At 40.2% G+C, this 16,034-nt stretch overlaps 2 protein-coding genes across 6 annotated transcripts in view; both read left to right on the top strand.

Annotated features, from left to right (window-relative positions):
* Nucleotides 1–8,470, top strand: part of trim33 (tripartite motif containing 33) — a 42,412-nt gene extending 33,942 nt beyond the window's left edge. For 2 of the 4 annotated variants that reach the window (XM_034145458.1, XM_034145456.1), the window contains 5 exons: nucleotides 336–700; nucleotides 1,378–1,489; nucleotides 1,570–1,644; nucleotides 2,876–3,028; nucleotides 7,702–8,470. In XM_034145458.1, the coding sequence (XP_034001349.1) occupies nucleotides 336–700; nucleotides 1,378–1,489; nucleotides 1,570–1,644; nucleotides 2,876–3,028; nucleotides 7,702–7,917 (921 nt within the window). In that variant the 3' untranslated portion in view covers nucleotides 7,918–8,470. Of the gene's footprint in view, nucleotides 1–335; nucleotides 701–1,377; nucleotides 1,490–1,569; nucleotides 1,645–2,875; nucleotides 3,029–4,952; nucleotides 5,004–7,701 lie in introns of all 4 variants that reach the window. The other 2 variants (XM_034145455.1, XM_034145457.1) reach the window with 2 other exon arrangements.
* A 1,591-nt stretch (nucleotides 8,471–10,061) lies between these two features.
* On the top strand, nucleotides 10,062–15,931 carry slc66a1 (solute carrier family 66 member 1). 2 transcript variants are annotated; one of them, XM_034145424.1, is made up of 8 exons: nucleotides 10,062–10,172; nucleotides 11,895–12,091; nucleotides 12,172–12,301; nucleotides 12,472–12,559; nucleotides 13,022–13,176; nucleotides 13,272–13,364; nucleotides 13,885–14,070; nucleotides 15,066–15,931. In XM_034145424.1, the coding sequence occupies exons 2-8, from the start codon at nucleotides 11,901–11,903 to the stop codon at nucleotides 15,150–15,152; spliced, it is 930 nt and encodes a 309-aa protein (XP_034001315.1). In that variant the 5' UTR covers nucleotides 10,062–10,172; nucleotides 11,895–11,900; the 3' UTR covers nucleotides 15,153–15,931. The 2 variants fall into 2 exon arrangements, with proteins under 2 accessions (XP_034001315.1, XP_034001313.1); XM_034145422.1 differs by lacking the exon at nucleotides 10,062–10,172 and adding an exon at nucleotides 11,219–11,320.
* Nucleotides 15,932–16,034: the final 103 nt, after the last annotated feature.

Raw genomic sequence — 16,034 nt, 5'->3', positions numbered from 1 at the left:
CGTCAAAGCTACTATGCACAACTTGGCTGGATCAATTCTGTCAGAACCATTCATCTTTTCCTTTTGACATACTTAGAAATCTGCTTATTATTTAATATGTAAAAAAGAGAATTGGTAAGATATCGAGGAAGATGTAAAGTGTGAATGCAGAATGGAGGAAATGGAAGAGAAAAAAAAGTATACACATGCTAGCACTGATGAAATGATAAAAGTGAGGAAATAATCTTTGCTCTGACATTTTTTTTTTTTGGGGCTCCATATTTGAGTTTGTGAAAATAAGACTTATTAATATACTGCCTTTTTTAAATAAAACATTTTGTGTGTTTTACCCCCAGATGAGCAATCCGGAGAGCAGCACCCATCCTACATTGGGAGTCGTATCTTCCGGCCTAGATGCTCTCAGGGTTTTAGGGGAGCGCATCAAAACGGAACCCCAATCTGAGACGCCTTGTTCTGGAAGTGGCTCTGGGGCCGCCACCTCTTCCACTCCCACAACGACCTCCGCTATCTCGTTACACTCCGGGAACGGCAGCAGAACGGCCGGCGCTTCGCTCACTAATGGCAACTCGGAGAAGGGGGACGACCCCAATGAGGACTGGTGTGCTGTCTGCATCAACGGAGGAGACCTGCTGTGCTGCGACCGCTGCCCCAAAGTGTTCCACATGAAGTGCCACGTTCCCACCATCAAAATCTTCCCAACGTAAGTCATTAGTTTAAGTCATCTTTATTTTAGGTGGTGTAACATTTTGTTGTTCATGAATGGGTTAGAATGCATATTTTTTCTCAATAACGATACATTATATGATAATGACATGTTTCCGATTTTGATTCAATTCAGACGTCTGCAATCGATATGAGATGAAATCATATGCCCATTTATCAATTGGTTATATTGAGGTCAACTCACAAAACTAAAATACAATTAGAACATTTTATTTCTGGGCTCTTTCAGTCATTTAAAAGAAATGCATTCTATCTTTAAAAGATAAAAAAAAGACCTTCACATTTCTCATGTTTTTAGGTTGCGTTTTAATGGAAATGGGGACACGCACTTGCTGTTGTAATTCCAGCATAAGGGCGTACATTTTAAATACAATGACATGTAGTGATGTTTTCACTTTGCATCGATGATATTGGATTATTGAATCAATCCAGATCGATGTATTGGTACACTCCTAAAAATCCGAACATGTTTCAGATATCGACAAAATTGATACCCGATTTGTGTTAACAGGAGTTCTAGCCGGCAGAAAAGTCAGTCTGAACATAACATCCCAGTTCATCACTCCATATTCTTCCAAGTATTGGTTGATCTTCTTAAAACATTTTCTTTAGCAGCTGTTAATTGATATGTCCTCTTTTGTTCCCATGTTTTAGGGGTGATTTTCTCTGCACGTTCTGCCGAAGTCTAACCACCCCTGAGATTGAGTACTGTGACGAAAGCTCGAGGAACCCAGAGGAACAGGGGCTCAGTCCTGAGGACCAAAGGGTCAGTACATCATCACAACTTCAAAGAGCTCTGCATGATTATCACTTGGCAGCTAAAACCCTCTCTTCCTCCGTCTGCAGAAATGTGAACGCCTCCTGCTGCACATCTACTGCCACGAGCTCAGCGTGGGCTTCAGGGAACCTGTTCTCAGCTCGGTAAGTAGCTCCACAATTTAATATTTTAATCATCTTGGAATTAATTATTGTTCACCTTGTGGTGTAGGTGTTAAGAGCCTGTTTTCTCTGCTCTAATGGCGCAGTTCCACTACAGCGCGGAGCTCGCTTTAAGCGTGCCGTGTCGTGCCGTACCCGTTTTTGGTTGCGCTTCCACTAGGCCTAGTTACGGCCCGGCCCGGCCCGGGGCCACTTTTTCACCTCTTTTCTGGCCCGACAAAATTGTGGTTCTATCGTGGCCAACAAACAGGGCTGAGTCGGGCTGAGTATGCTAAACTAGAGAGAGGAGCGCTGGCAAGAGGGCTAGAACTACAACAAGATGGACATATTTGACCGTGATTTAATTGTAATACACGTTTCAAAATGATGCCGAAGTAACAACATACTGATACCGGTTAGTAAAAACCATGAATTAATGCTTTGTCAAGTCTGCAGACAGACGGCAGGCGAAAAACCTTTTAAAATTCGTGTTTTTCTAGATGGAGATTGGCTAAGCTAACGCAGTATATGCTCCGACCGTCCACACTCACAACAACGGCCTATACAGACATAAATAAAGCAGCGACTGTATTCACCATGACACAGGCAGTCTGTGGTGTGTACTTGTTTAACTTTTGTCGAGTTTCTGAACATATATAAGGAGCTGTGAGCTCTGAGTGCTAACAGCTAACGGCTGTGTTGTGTTTTCTGGAGGTCTCTGAAGATGACGTCACGGCTCCGCCTACACTGCGTTACTATAGTAACTACCCCAGTTCCTAAACTGTAATGGAAGCGCAGCATGAAGTGAGTCGGCCCAACGCGGCCAAGCCGTACCGAGCCGTACCGAGCGTGGCCGAGGCCGACCGTGTAGTGGAACTGCGGCATAAAACTGGTTCCAAGAAAATGTCCTAAAGCCACCAGACTGGGCAAACTACAAAAAAAGAGACCAGTTGCTTTTGAACCTAGTACAGAATTACGATGATATTATTATTATTATTACTATTATACAGTATTACATGCATTGATCTTAAAACAACAGCTGTTCTGAAAAAGCACATGTTTACTATTCCCTTAAACCTAAACTTCAATTCCACTGCCTTTTTGATTCAGATTTCTGTTGTTTCTGTCAAACTGCAAGACACATTGTCCTCCGCCTCCCATGTTCAAGTCCAATTTTCATCATCCCCCCCTCCTCTGAAATAGTAAGAGATGTTGTCTGATGTTGTTCAACCAGGTGCCCAACTACTACAAGATTATCAAGAAGCCCATGGACCTGAAGAAGGTGAAGAAGAGGCTGCAGCTGCGGAGCTCCCAGCACTACCAGTCTGTGCAGGAGTTTGTGTCCGACATGCGCCTGGTCTTCACAAACTGCGCAAATTACAACGAGGTGAGCAGCATGAGTCCTGAGCCTGCTTTGGGGAATGGCATCTGCGTGTGTGTGTGGGTGGGTGTGTGTGTGTGTGTGCGCACGTGTGTGTGTGTGTGTGTGTGTTTGTCTGGTGTATTCGGACAAGGGTTAGACTGATATGAGTTGAAGTTTAATTGAGTATCTTAGATTGAATCATTAGATACTAGGCTATCACACTAGGCCTCAAATTGCAAAAACGTTAGAGTGCAGTGAAATTAATAGATGAAAAATAGCAAATGTTAGTAGTATGAATCATATACCACCTCAATATATAAGTCTAACCTAATGTGGAGACACAAGCTGACCTTGGAGGAGGAAGTGGGAAAGGGTGCTATAGTGTGTACAGTTTTGTATAAGTAGTACTAACACTGGCTGATGGAGGATGGGGGGGGTCACTGTGCTGTCGTCACCCTGTCTGAAACGCATTAACACCGTCTGCATCCCAATGATAAATCACAAGTTGGTCATTAATGGATAGCTGTGATCACTTGATTTGTTTCTTATTCTTCTCTGGGGATATGATGGGTGTGGGATGTATTTGTTTGGTTGATTCTTTAGGATGGGTATTGGCCACATTGCTTATGTTCTGATGATGTACCCTCTGTGTGTAATAGAAACACAGTCGTGCTTCCTAGAGGAATAGACGATAAAACATGTGTATTACCACGCATTACACCTTCCAACCACATGAGGGAGCTTCTATTTTATAAAGACAACAACAACAACAACAACGTCTAAACAGTCTGCCCTTAGGGATATCTATGTTTGGATAATATTGATCCTGAATGCTCTTAACTGCAGAACAACCTCACAAAATGTGAAAATATAACTACTATTATGTAGCCAAAATGAACAGTACGAAGGGTTCTCACATTAAAAAAAAGGTAATGCTTAATACACATTTAGTTGTTTTGATTTGTTTCAAGTAATCAATTTGGATCAAGTAAATATTAAGTAAGTCATTTGAACGTCATATCACTACTCGGGGCACATAAAGCACCACAAAAACGTCTTGCTGGAGGCTTTAAAACATTTTTTTAAAATCTTATTACAACAAAGTGAATTTATTTAAGCGAATAATGAGTTTCTCTTTAATAATAGAACCATTCTTCAGATTTTTCTAAAGACATAAGGAACGACTATTGTTTTTTTGTCAGTATGTGGTGCAATTAGACGCTGTTGGTTGGCCATTTAAAATGGAAATCTGTTTTCACAGAATATATACACAAGAAAAATGAAATAATTCTAGGGAGGAGCATTAAAAAAGGTTGAGATGAACAAGTACCAATAAAGTATACATCTAAGAAGCTTTCCCTGTCAAAACAACTTTCCTGAAAACCTATTTAGAGACTGAAAAACTCAATGACTCGAAGCTAATCAGAGGTCATAATGGAGAGCTTTGAAGAACAGCAATACTTAGAGCATCACCTTTTGTGAAGATAATCCAGAGAATACATTCTTTAAGTATAAAACCTTTTTAGTTGTACGTAATCTACATTAACAACTAATAAATCACAGAAATGAATTAAAGTATTTTTTCACACATGCCACCAACATATAGAACTTTGATGTGACTGGTTGATTCATTTAAAGACAGAACTGAATTTGGCAAAACAGGATATGTCTCCTAAAAATATTGATTCTGATCAGTAGATGTATTTATAACTAGAGATTAAGTAAAACTGATAACATGTTCTCTGTTTCCTGTAGCCTATGTGACTAAATGAACGTAGCAGTGCAGAGTTTACTTCCTGTAATAACTTGGTGATGAACGTTGCATAGGCGCGAGTAGGCCGTGAACAGATTTCTGATCTGATATTTTTCTAACCTGCTTTGCTGTGAAATCTTTTTCCCCCCCTTGCTGCTTCACTGTGTGTGTTGTAATGTTATTGCCCCTTTTTAGATGTCTCGAATAATCCAGGTTTATGATGAGGAGAATCAGATTAATACGCAGGTAAGCAGGTTTCCAAAACAGAACAGATGTCCTGTCTCCTCCCACTGATGCTCCAAGAAATGTTTTAAGCCCTTCATCTGAAGGCTGAAATTTCATTATATTTATTTTCATGTATCATAGTGAGAGGTGGTAAGGACATTGCTGGAGTTGAAAAAGTAAAAAAACATATCTCCATGTTATTTGGTTGATGGGGTTTGGTCCGACCATTTATTTTCTAGTTTTAACGGCCCACAGTGTTAAGGTGTATCGTGTATATAATTCATTCTGCTATGCATTACATTACATTACATTGCATTTAGCTGACGCTTTTATCCAAAGCGACTTACAATAAGTGCATTCGACCAAGAAGATACAAACTAGAAGAAAACAGAATCATATAAGTACATCAGGTTTCATAGAGCCAAAACATTTCAAGTGCTACTCAACTGGCTTTAGATAAGCCAGTGCTTTATTAGTATATAAGTGCTTTGTTAGTAATTTTATAGCTCGAAGTGGAGTCGAAAGAGATGTGTTTTCAGTCTGCGCCGGAAGATGTATATGCTTTCTGCTGTCCTGATGTCAATGGGGAGCTCATTCCACCATTTTGGAGCCAGGATAGCAAACCGACGTGTTTTTGCTGATGGGAACTTGGGTCCCCCTCGCAGTGCGGGTGCAGCGAGCCGTTTGGCCGATGCAGAGCGGAGTGCACATGCTGGGGTGTATGCGTTAACCATGTCCTGGATGTAGGAAGGGCCAGATCCATTCGCAGTATGGTACACTAGTACCAGTGTCTTGAAGTGGATTCTAGCTGTTACTGGAAGCCAGTGAAGGGAGCGGAGGAGCAGCGTGGTGTGGGAGAATTTAGGAAGGTTGAAGACCAGACGAGCCGCTGCATTCTGGATGAGCTGCAGAGGTCGGATGGCACATGCAGGTAGACCAGGAGGGAGTTGCAGTAGTCTAGGCGTGAGATGACGAGAGCCTGGACCAGAAGTTGCGTCGCTTTCTGGGTCAGGAGGGGACGTATCCTCCTGATGTTGTAAAGAGTGTATCTGCAGCAGCGGGTTGTGGCAGCGATGTTTGCTGTGAAGGACAGGTTGTTATCTAGGGTCACACCCAGATTCCTTGCAGTGTGCCTGTAGTTAATTGACAAGGGTCGGACTCTGACCCTCTCCAAGTTACCCTGTAGGTGCGGACTTTGAGGTATGAGGTGAGGAGGGAAAGTGCAGAGCCTGAAACTCCAAATTCTTGGAGAGTGCGAAGGAGGATCTGATGGTTCACCGTGTCGAATGTAGCAGACAGGTCCAAAAGGATGATGACAGAGGAGAGGGAGGCTGCTTTAGCAGTGTGCAGTTCCTCAGAGACAGCGAGGAGAGCAGTTTCTGTGGAGTGACCTGCCTTGAAACCAGACTGGTGCGGATCCAGAAGGTTGTTCTGATGGAGATAACAGGAGAGTTGTTTAAAGACAGCGCATTCAAGTGTTTTATACAGGAACGGGAGGAGAGAGACAGGCCTGTGCAACACATATTGAAAGGAAAATATGTTATTTGCTTGGTGAACAATAGTTATTTAACCTTTGGTATTTTCTATTTCATTTAGATTTCACATATATCTTTAGATTGAAAATATGGTTGTAAGATTAGAATGAATGGCTAAATAAGAATGTATTGCATTGTATATGTACAACCTGAATATATACACAATACACTAAGAGAGTGACCTAACGCCTGACTGAAAAGCAGTGTTGTGCTCTCTTTAAGTTGAAAGAGTAGTTTGACCTGACTGTATCACTGATGGCTGTGGTATAGTGTGACGTGGTTTTTGATTATACTTCACTGCTGCAAGGGGACTTTTTAAACCACTGGAGGTCAGCAAATGCAAGATTTTTCTTGGGTGTTAAATTACTCTCAAATGTGAAAGCAAAGCATACATGTAATGCATATAGAGAAGTGAAAAGTGAAATGTTAATAAAGAACGTGTGAGTGAAAGCCAGTGCATGTGAGAAGCCCAAAATGAATTATGGCTTGCATGGCCCATCATGGTATTTGATTAATTGATGTGAATATGCACATAAAGGTAGTCTAGAATTACATTTGAGGTTCTCTTAGATCAAGAATAAGCTGACTGGTCTTTCTGGTCATTTGTGTGAACTGCTCACTTCCTGTTGCTGAGTCAAGTTTTATTTTCAGGAACTGGGCTTTGAAGTTCGGTATTTTCAGTTAATTTAGCTGACAAGACATACATAATCAGGGCTCTCGAGTTCTAGTTACCCTTGGGCTACAGATCAAATATAACTCTGTGCATGCAAATATATTTATTCATTATATCTTTTTGTGTTCATGGTATTGCACATTTGTTAATGTTCACAATATTCTAACGGGTATTAATCACCTAGTTTTCTTTGCCCCTCTGCTTCCCTCAATTACCCTAAAATTGTATGCAAGTATTTGAAAACAGCCTTGCTGAAAATTGGCACCCTTTTTTTCACATTTTGGGAATGCTTCATGGAGCAACAGTGGGATGAGGCGGCAGGATATCTCTGCTCTGTACAGCAACGTTGAGCTGGGGCAAACCAACCATCAGAAGTCTTAACCACATCTAATTTGTCTCCTCATTCTGCTCTTCCTCTTCCCTCCATTTTTCCTTTTCTATTGTCTGTCACTACCCTTCTGCCTCTATCACCCTCATCTTCTCCCTCCTCTTCTTCTTCTTCCTCCGACAGGCCGGATCTGAGATGGCAATATCCGGCAAGGCAGTGAGCCTGTACTTTGAGGAGAAGTTGCAGGAGTCGTTCCCCGGGCAGAGCTTCCCTGAAACACCACAAACAGAGGGTCCAGCAACCGAGGAGAAGGAGGACACAGAGGACTCTGACGAGGACTTCGTACAGCCCAGACGCAAACGGTTAAAAACAGACGAGAAAGTGTTCCACATCAAGTGAGAAACGACCTCAAAATACACCAGAGAAGTAAAACAAACTGTCTTCTTCACGTCTCCGACTCCTCGTCTGTTTGAGGCAGCCGTCAATAAAGGAGGAGATCCGCTGTACAAACTGCTTGGTTTATCTCATCCTTGCCTTTGAAAGAATAAACTGTCATTAAAAACCTGCCTTTATCACAACTCTGGAGGACAGAATCACAGAAGAGCTGCATTACCTACTTACATCATGGACACTCAAGAACTCGCTTGTACAGACTTTACCGTAGGACTTGTTTTGCAGTAGATCAATTAAATGAATGCTCCTTTTTTTTAACCACCCATCTCATGTGTAGATTTGTTGTGAAAAGTGCTTTATAAAACATTTGAATCCCCTGTCCTCCGTTCTTAATGTATTATATCTATACTTTGACATGAAACCTACCAAGTGTTTGTATAACTTTGTGGAAGTGAAATGTAAATAAGAGAATCGAGCCCGCTGAAGGTATTCCTACAGTATAGATGTTTGGGTGCATCATCAATAAAACCTGTTCTTGAAATATATCAGAGAAAATGTGTGTTGTGGAGTAGGTTTGAGGTTACTATCCTAATAAGAAAAATATTGACAAAATACATTCCATGGTTTTATCTAGCCATTTTTTATTTAATTTGTCCAGCTTTTAAAATGTCTGCCCCCATGGAAACACAATACAGTAAGAGAGCGGCCTAACACCAGGCTGAATAGTCTTCAAGTTGAAAGAGTAGTTTGACCTGACTGTATCACTGTGTGGTGTGGTCTAGTGTAAAGCACTTATTGATTATACTTCTATAGGCAAGGTGAAAAGTAGTACCGCTGGAGGTCATTTTGATTTAATTTTCTCATGATTTTAAAATGTATGCCTCCATGGAAACACAAATGTAGTTGGATAACATTCACACTCCAAATCTTTAAGGAACATTTTAATAGCGATATGTGGAAAAGGCTGCTTTATTTGAATATCCTATTTCGCACATTCATTTTAACATTTAAAATGACCTAAAACATATTTAAACTGCTGATTTAAAGACTAGAAACCTATTAAAAAGGGAATTCAAATGTCTAAAACCATTTTTTGCCAGTGGTGAAAAAATGAAATCCTGTTTTTCATTATAATAATCGTAAAGCGATGTTTTCATCTTTTCTTACTGGCTGAAATGGGCATAGACAAAGTAGTGCACATGAATTATTATTAATAGCGGGTGAACGTAGATTCCAGTTTCATATCCATTACATTACATGTCATTTGTTAGACGCTTTTATCCAAAGCGACTTACATACATTCAATACTGTGGACAATCCCCACAGGAGCAATTTGGGGTGAAGTGTCTCAGGGACACAACGACATGCTGACTGCAGTGGGACTTGAACTTGCTATCCCCTGATTCGAAGTCCAACACACTATCCACTGAGCCACAGCCTCCCGCCTCCCCCCCTCCCTATCCTGTTGATTGTTCAAGTCTGTGGTGCACAGAAACTAAATGCTGCCTTGATTTAAGGCTCCATAAGAATTCTGCAGTGACGCCATAAAAATATCGCAGCCTCGGCTTCTGCATTGCCATTTTTTTACTTGAGTATTTCAAGTGTATGCTACTTTGTACTTTTATTCCACTACATTTATTTTGTACCTTTAGTTACTTTACAGATATGGATTAATAATGTAAAAATATAATCAACACTTAAATAAGACTTTAGTTATACCTGGAGTAAATTCACAAGCTACCCTGCAGCATACAAAGTCATTAAAGCTAGCTGCACCTTTACCAGCTTTGATAAACACATAAATGCATCAATAGTAATATAAAAAAAACATATATTATTCTGAAATGGACCAATCTACATAATAGGCCTACTTTCACTTGTGGTACTTTAAGTATATTTTGATGTTAATGTGTGTACTTTTACTTGAGTAACATTTGATGCAGGACTTTTACTTGTAACAGAGTATTCCTACACTCTGGTACGTATACTTTTACTCAAGTACAAGATCTGAGTACTTCTCCCACATCTGGTTTCGAGCACTTTGGCCCATTTTACGAGAAGCACGTGACGACAGTGGAAACTTCACTTTTAGCAAATCTGAAAATAAAACTGCACCCGCTGACATCAGCGTGGGGAGGTGCTGAGTCGGTATTCTGGGAGTCAGATTGTCAGCTGACACACTTTGCTACTATGACATTTCGGAAATAGCACCTCTCCTTTTTCATTCAAAGTCTGATTTTGGATTGAATCATCTCTTCCAGGTAGGATGTTTTCGCTTGGAAATGAGATAACTAGGACATGTCATTATGATTAAAAGGCAACCCCTGTTGTATTGTGATAACGACAATTAGCCATCTCATATCTGCATATTACAAAAGAGAAGAACTGCCACTGTTACAGTAGCCTACATTTAAAGAACACTTCATAATCTTTTTAATTCACTGAGTGGGAACATTTGCATACAATCCCGTTTGATTTAACGCAGGAATTACCCATCACTGACCTGAGTCAAACAAGTGATTTGCTTTTCACGGCTGCACACTCAAATGTAAAAGTAGTTAAAGAATGTAAGGAGACCTCTGAGCTAATGTCGGCTGAGAACTAATGACTGAATTACCACGTGCAGCCATATAATCCAATTTAACAAGACTTGTTGATATGTGAGGAGAGTATGTGAAAAATGTATGAGAGCGGTGGTGACCTTACTTTGGCATCTTTAAGGTGTCCCAGCTTTAAAAATGAAGTTACATTAACATGAGAGCAAGCCATTAGCGTGTTCCACAGTCTTCACAAATGTTTTACAGTTGTGAATAATAATAAGTCTCAACCAAGGAATGTAATTTGGCAACATTTATTCATCAAACTGTAAAATAATCCCAAAATAAGTAAATGAATAATCAAGAGATAAATTATTGATTGCAGTCGTTTTGTTCTATCCATTTTATGTATTGATGATCAAGGTGTGCAACAGATTAACTATCAGAATAACCAGAGGCAAATTATTCTGATTCTGATTCTGATTCTGAATTAGTTTAGTTGTCAGTGTTGCACTTAAAATCTTCTTCTATGCTTCTTAAATGCACATTGTGTTGAACAATTATAAGTTATAAGGCTGTCTACCGCACTTTTTTTTTTAACACATGGATACAATTCTTATTAAATGGCCGAGCATTTCCTGGAAGCCTGATCCAATTTAAAACTTTTATTTTGAAGGCCCATTGGTTTGTTTTGGAGCTCACAAGCCACTCGTCACGTGATAATGCAGTGACGTATCAGCCTCACGACCAATCAGCTCGCGGCCTCAGCCCTGAGTTGTTTATTACCTATTCTGGCTTCCGTGTTGTTTGTTCAGTCTCGGAGAGGTTTGTGTTCTTCTAAGGACTTTATCGGTATGCAACCGGCCACACAGGCAAGAAAAACATATTTTTTATTTGCTTTGTTCCTTTCCAGTGTTGTGTTTTGTTGATATTATTTAACGTAAAAGCTACAGCCAAGAATCAGTGTTCTGCTAGTAAGTTAGCCAGCGAAGAGGCTAACAAAAAAAGGTTAATTTATTGTGCCTTTTGTTGTTTTCTTGTGTTGCCCATTGTATTAATGTGACCCAAAACACACTTTTTTTTACTGTTTTAAACCAAATGTAACCAACGCAACGGCACAATGTGGACCTAAACCTATTTAAATGTCTTATTTATCACCCTTTGACCACATAATGAACACATTTACTTCTTTTATGTCGAGGTTTGTGGTACATACGTGTTGCTCTTCATGGAATGCATATGTCTGATTTGAGAGTGTGTGTTACAAAGCTGCAAAAACTCCACATCAGTGCCATATGGTTGGCTACTTGGAGTTTTTTTGTGCCACTTTCCTTTTATTCTTTCTTGGAAGCAGTGTGTTAACATTGTATATAGGCTGCATATGTAGAATCAGGATGTGACTTTAGTTTAATTAAACTGTTTATTCACAAAGCCTTTCCTCTTCAGGTGAATATGATGACAGATGGAGTCCTTTCGAGGGGGTTTTTTGGAGTGAGCACTTCAGGAAACTTCTCTTCCCTCTGCCCCAATGGCTCACAATGGGTCTGGGAAGGTCTCGGGGAATGTGCCCAGGACGGGAGGGACATGGCAAGCATCTACCTCGGCCTCCTGTCCATCCTCTGCTTCATGGTTTCTTCTCTTCCGTAAGTGTCTGGGCCTCTAAGAGGAACTTCTCTTTTATCTGAACATCGTGTATAATTCTCTGTGTTGTTTCTTATTGCAGGCAGTACTACAGTTCGTGTAAAACGGGGAATATGGACAGCGCCCTCTCCATTTGGTTTCTGCTGCTGTGGTTGGGAGGGGACAGCTGTAACCTGGTGGGCTCCTTCTTGGCAGACCAACTTCCACTTCAGGTGACTTGTAGTGAAGCAAACATGATTTTTCGCAATGTATTGCATGACAAGGCCCTTTTTGATGTTACCTAGATAAACGCATCACTAAAAATTGCGATATTGCACTTTTCTTTATTGAGGCCTTCTGTGTTGAGCTCATGGTTCAATTGGTCTTTCTCTCCATCTTCTAGACATATACAGCTGTTTATTACGTTATAGCTGACGTGATGATGCTGGCATTGTACTTATACTACATGACGAAGAACAGAATGCGGCAAAGTAAGTGTGCTTTTTGTTCTAAATATTCTATATATATATCTAAATAAGATGTTTTTTTTTCTTTGTGCCATCTGAGTGTCAGTGCCTTATTTGCATCCTAGTGCCTCATTTGGTATCCTACACCAAGGCCTTTGTTAACATATAGAATGAATAACCCCAGACATGCATTTTATCTCCAGGTGTAACTGTAGCCATAATCTTTATTGATTGAATTACTTCCTAGGTCTATTTCTAAGATTAGTACTATCTAGTGTTTTCGTGAAAAAGCTTATCTTATCAGCTCTGATGAACATCGATCCATCACAAGTCCAGACAGAGGAAGAGGATAATGATTGTACCCCTTCATGATGTCCTCTGTGGCGTTTGTTCCCTCATGGCGACCTTTGGCATCACTGTCTGGAGGAATGTGCTAAGAAGGCTTTCCAAGTATTGATGCTGAGCCCTCATGTTGTCTCTCCCCAGGCAGGATGGTTCTGCATGTGGCGGGGGTAGCCTGCGTCCTGGGCTTCACCTCCAGCCTCGTGCACCTCCCCGGGTCAGGAGCCCAACAGGAAGTTATTCCCTCAGAGTTCAGAAGTCGTGCCCTGCTCTCAACCTCTGACCTCAGTGCTATCAAGGTGAGTCATAATGAGTTGTTTAACAAGTGACCTGAGGGAAGTCAACTGTTATGAGCTGTTGTGACGTTGTTGTGTCTGCCTCTCTGTCGCTGCAGGCGTTCACCCCTAAAGAGATTATTGGATTCTCCATCGGCTCTGTGTCCTCCGTGCTCTACCTCTGCTCCAGACTCCCCCAGATGTACACTAATGTGAGTATGACAAGTACTACTGGCTGAGTACTACTACTCATAGACATTAACTGGGACTACTAATTCTAATACAAATATTTACAGGATGAGCATCCTTATATCATTTGTTTAGCATCACTGTATATTGCAGACATTCAAATAGTAGTTTTCAATTTTATAACTGCATTTATTTTTTAATCTACACAGATATTGGTAAAACAAATAAAATAAGTTCTAAACAATAAATTACTTTATGAACAATACACTTTTAATAAAGTTTTGTAGTCAGGAACAAAATGGGCATTGAGTAAATTATTTAAATGAGATATTTTGCCAAATGGGAAATGTAATAATAATTTACATTCCCAAGCCTTGCAAAAAGTGTATTAATATGTGTTTTAATCTGAACAAGATAAAAAAATTGAAGCAAAATTGAATGTAACCCATCCAAGGGAACATTTGTGGTTGTGCTGTAAAACATTACATTTCCCCCAAAATGTTTTTCTCACTTTCTCCCCCGTCCTCTGATTTATTCTCACAGTACAAGAGGAAATCGACAGAGGGAGTGTCTTACTTCCTGTTTGCACTGGTCATCCTGGGAAACACCACATACGGCCTGAGTGTCCTGCTGAAGAACCCCGATGAGGGCCAGGGAGAGAAAAGCTACATCATCCATCACCTGCCCTGGCTCATCGGCAGCCTCGGCACCCTCTCCTTAGACGTCGTCGTATCCTTTCAAGAAAAAAGGGCCACTTCATCAGAAGAGTTAGGTCACATGACTGTGTCTGTGGAAACACAATGTAGTCTCAAAGGTCCAAACACACAGGGGGAAATTAGCCAAGGCAAAGAAATAAGAAAAGCAAAAAGCTGCACTAGGGCCCTCTGGAGGCCATCTGCCTCTTTGCACCCCACAAGTGGTGGACTCTAAGGTCTTACCTGGGGGAATGAAACTCCAGACTGCAGGAAGAGAGGGAATGAAAATCGAAAGCGTTAGCAAGCATGATATGCATGAATCAGGATCAGATATTTTTTTATCTAATGTATACAGTCAATGGATTATTAGTGGGGTTTTTCGCCAGAGTTGCTTGCGTACGTGGAGAAATAAACCAGACACTGAAACTATTGCTAAAGAATGTGGATATACATATCCTGTTTAAACAGCCCAATTGGTTAACATGGGTCCAATTTTCTTAAATGATTAACTTTCAAATGTAGGAGGAGTCCTAGTGTCCAAGAGTGCTATATTTGCAATTTTTTTTAAATGGAACCCCATAGTAATAATCTAAAAAAATGTCAATGTCTTTGGTAGGTAGGGGCAGCATATTTTTTGCATATTTCTGTCCTAACCTTGGAGACCAAGGCGATATTGATTTTGTATTTTTACACATGTGTATGTCTGTAACCAGCCGAAAAGAGAGCTTTAAAACTAAAAGCCAACCATTGTGAAAGTGCAGGCCAACAGAGTTTCCCATTTAGCAGCTGACACATACAGTGGTGTCCGACATTTTCACAGCCAGTAATGAAATGTCTTCTTTAGGCACTGGTCAGGTGGATTCATATGTAGAGGATTACCATTATGTTAACAATGCTAACAAAGTTGACCAGTTTGGGAAGTATTTAATCACTTTTTCAAATAGTATGTTGTATTTTTCATCATTGTGCGTGTCATTAAACAGAATCTCTTCCAGGATTTCTTTTAATTTCCTTAACGCTGCGGCTCAGATCTCCTTCCAGTTCCTGATTTACCGCAAAGCCAAAGAGGAGGTCGGCAGCAGTCACGGAGAGACCGCGCCTCTGATCGGAAGCTAAACCGACAAACCGAGAGTGGGACATGATCAGACGCTCTCTTCCAGTGAACCCTCAAAATCACATTGCCAACAGAATCAGGATGAAAGAACATTGTAGTCTTGATTTTCTAGTTATATTTATTATGCTCTTTTTTTATGTTTACAATGTGTTTTTGTCTGCCAAAGTACTGTGACAGAGGAAGTTCTTCACTTGTTTGACATGGATGGAAACTCCTCCTGTCAGCCTGAACTTCTTCTCTTTAATTTTTCGGTCACAGCCTCAATTTTAATTTACGTAGATTACGTAGAAACCTAGCCAGGGCGACCGGACCACACAGATTCTTCTCTAAATGTATCTTGTTTCTTTAACCTGCATAACACTTTGACAGTTATGACACTAGCCCTGCATGAAGCCCAGTCTTACACCATTGCAGTGATGGGTTAGAGCGTAAAATAATGTTTTGTAAAGCATGACCAAGTGTAAATTGTACTCTGTCCATTTTTGAATTGATGTTTACACCAAGTGTTGTAATCGCAAAAAAAAGTTGTATTTTTTTTGTTCATTTTAGATATCTTTTAGTTATACATTTCTCTTTCTTTTTATAAATACAGACACTTGACCAGATTAGTTTGCACTGGTGATAAGTCATTTAACACAGATTTTCACCACCATGTTTAATTTACACATTTTCGTTTTATCATTCTCACAGTTTTGCACAACAAAAGTCGGTTTTGTACTTTGAGAAATGTTAATAAAATGTTCAGTGTGCTGTAAAAATAAAAAAAAATAATAACATTGAATTATTTTCTCTGTGTTTTTATTCTGGATAAATATTGGGAGCCATTTGTACGGGCCGAAAGGTGGTCAAAAAACACTTACATGCAAATATAAAAACAAAAATGT

This window comes from Trematomus bernacchii, unplaced genomic scaffold (genome assembly GCF_902827165.1).
Source record: "Trematomus bernacchii unplaced genomic scaffold, fTreBer1.1, whole genome shotgun sequence".
In the NCBI taxonomy this organism is placed as follows: Eukaryota; Metazoa; Chordata; class Actinopteri; order Perciformes; family Nototheniidae; genus Trematomus; species Trematomus bernacchii.
Note: the sequence above shows the minus strand (reverse complement) of the source record. Positions and strands in the feature narration are given on the sequence as shown.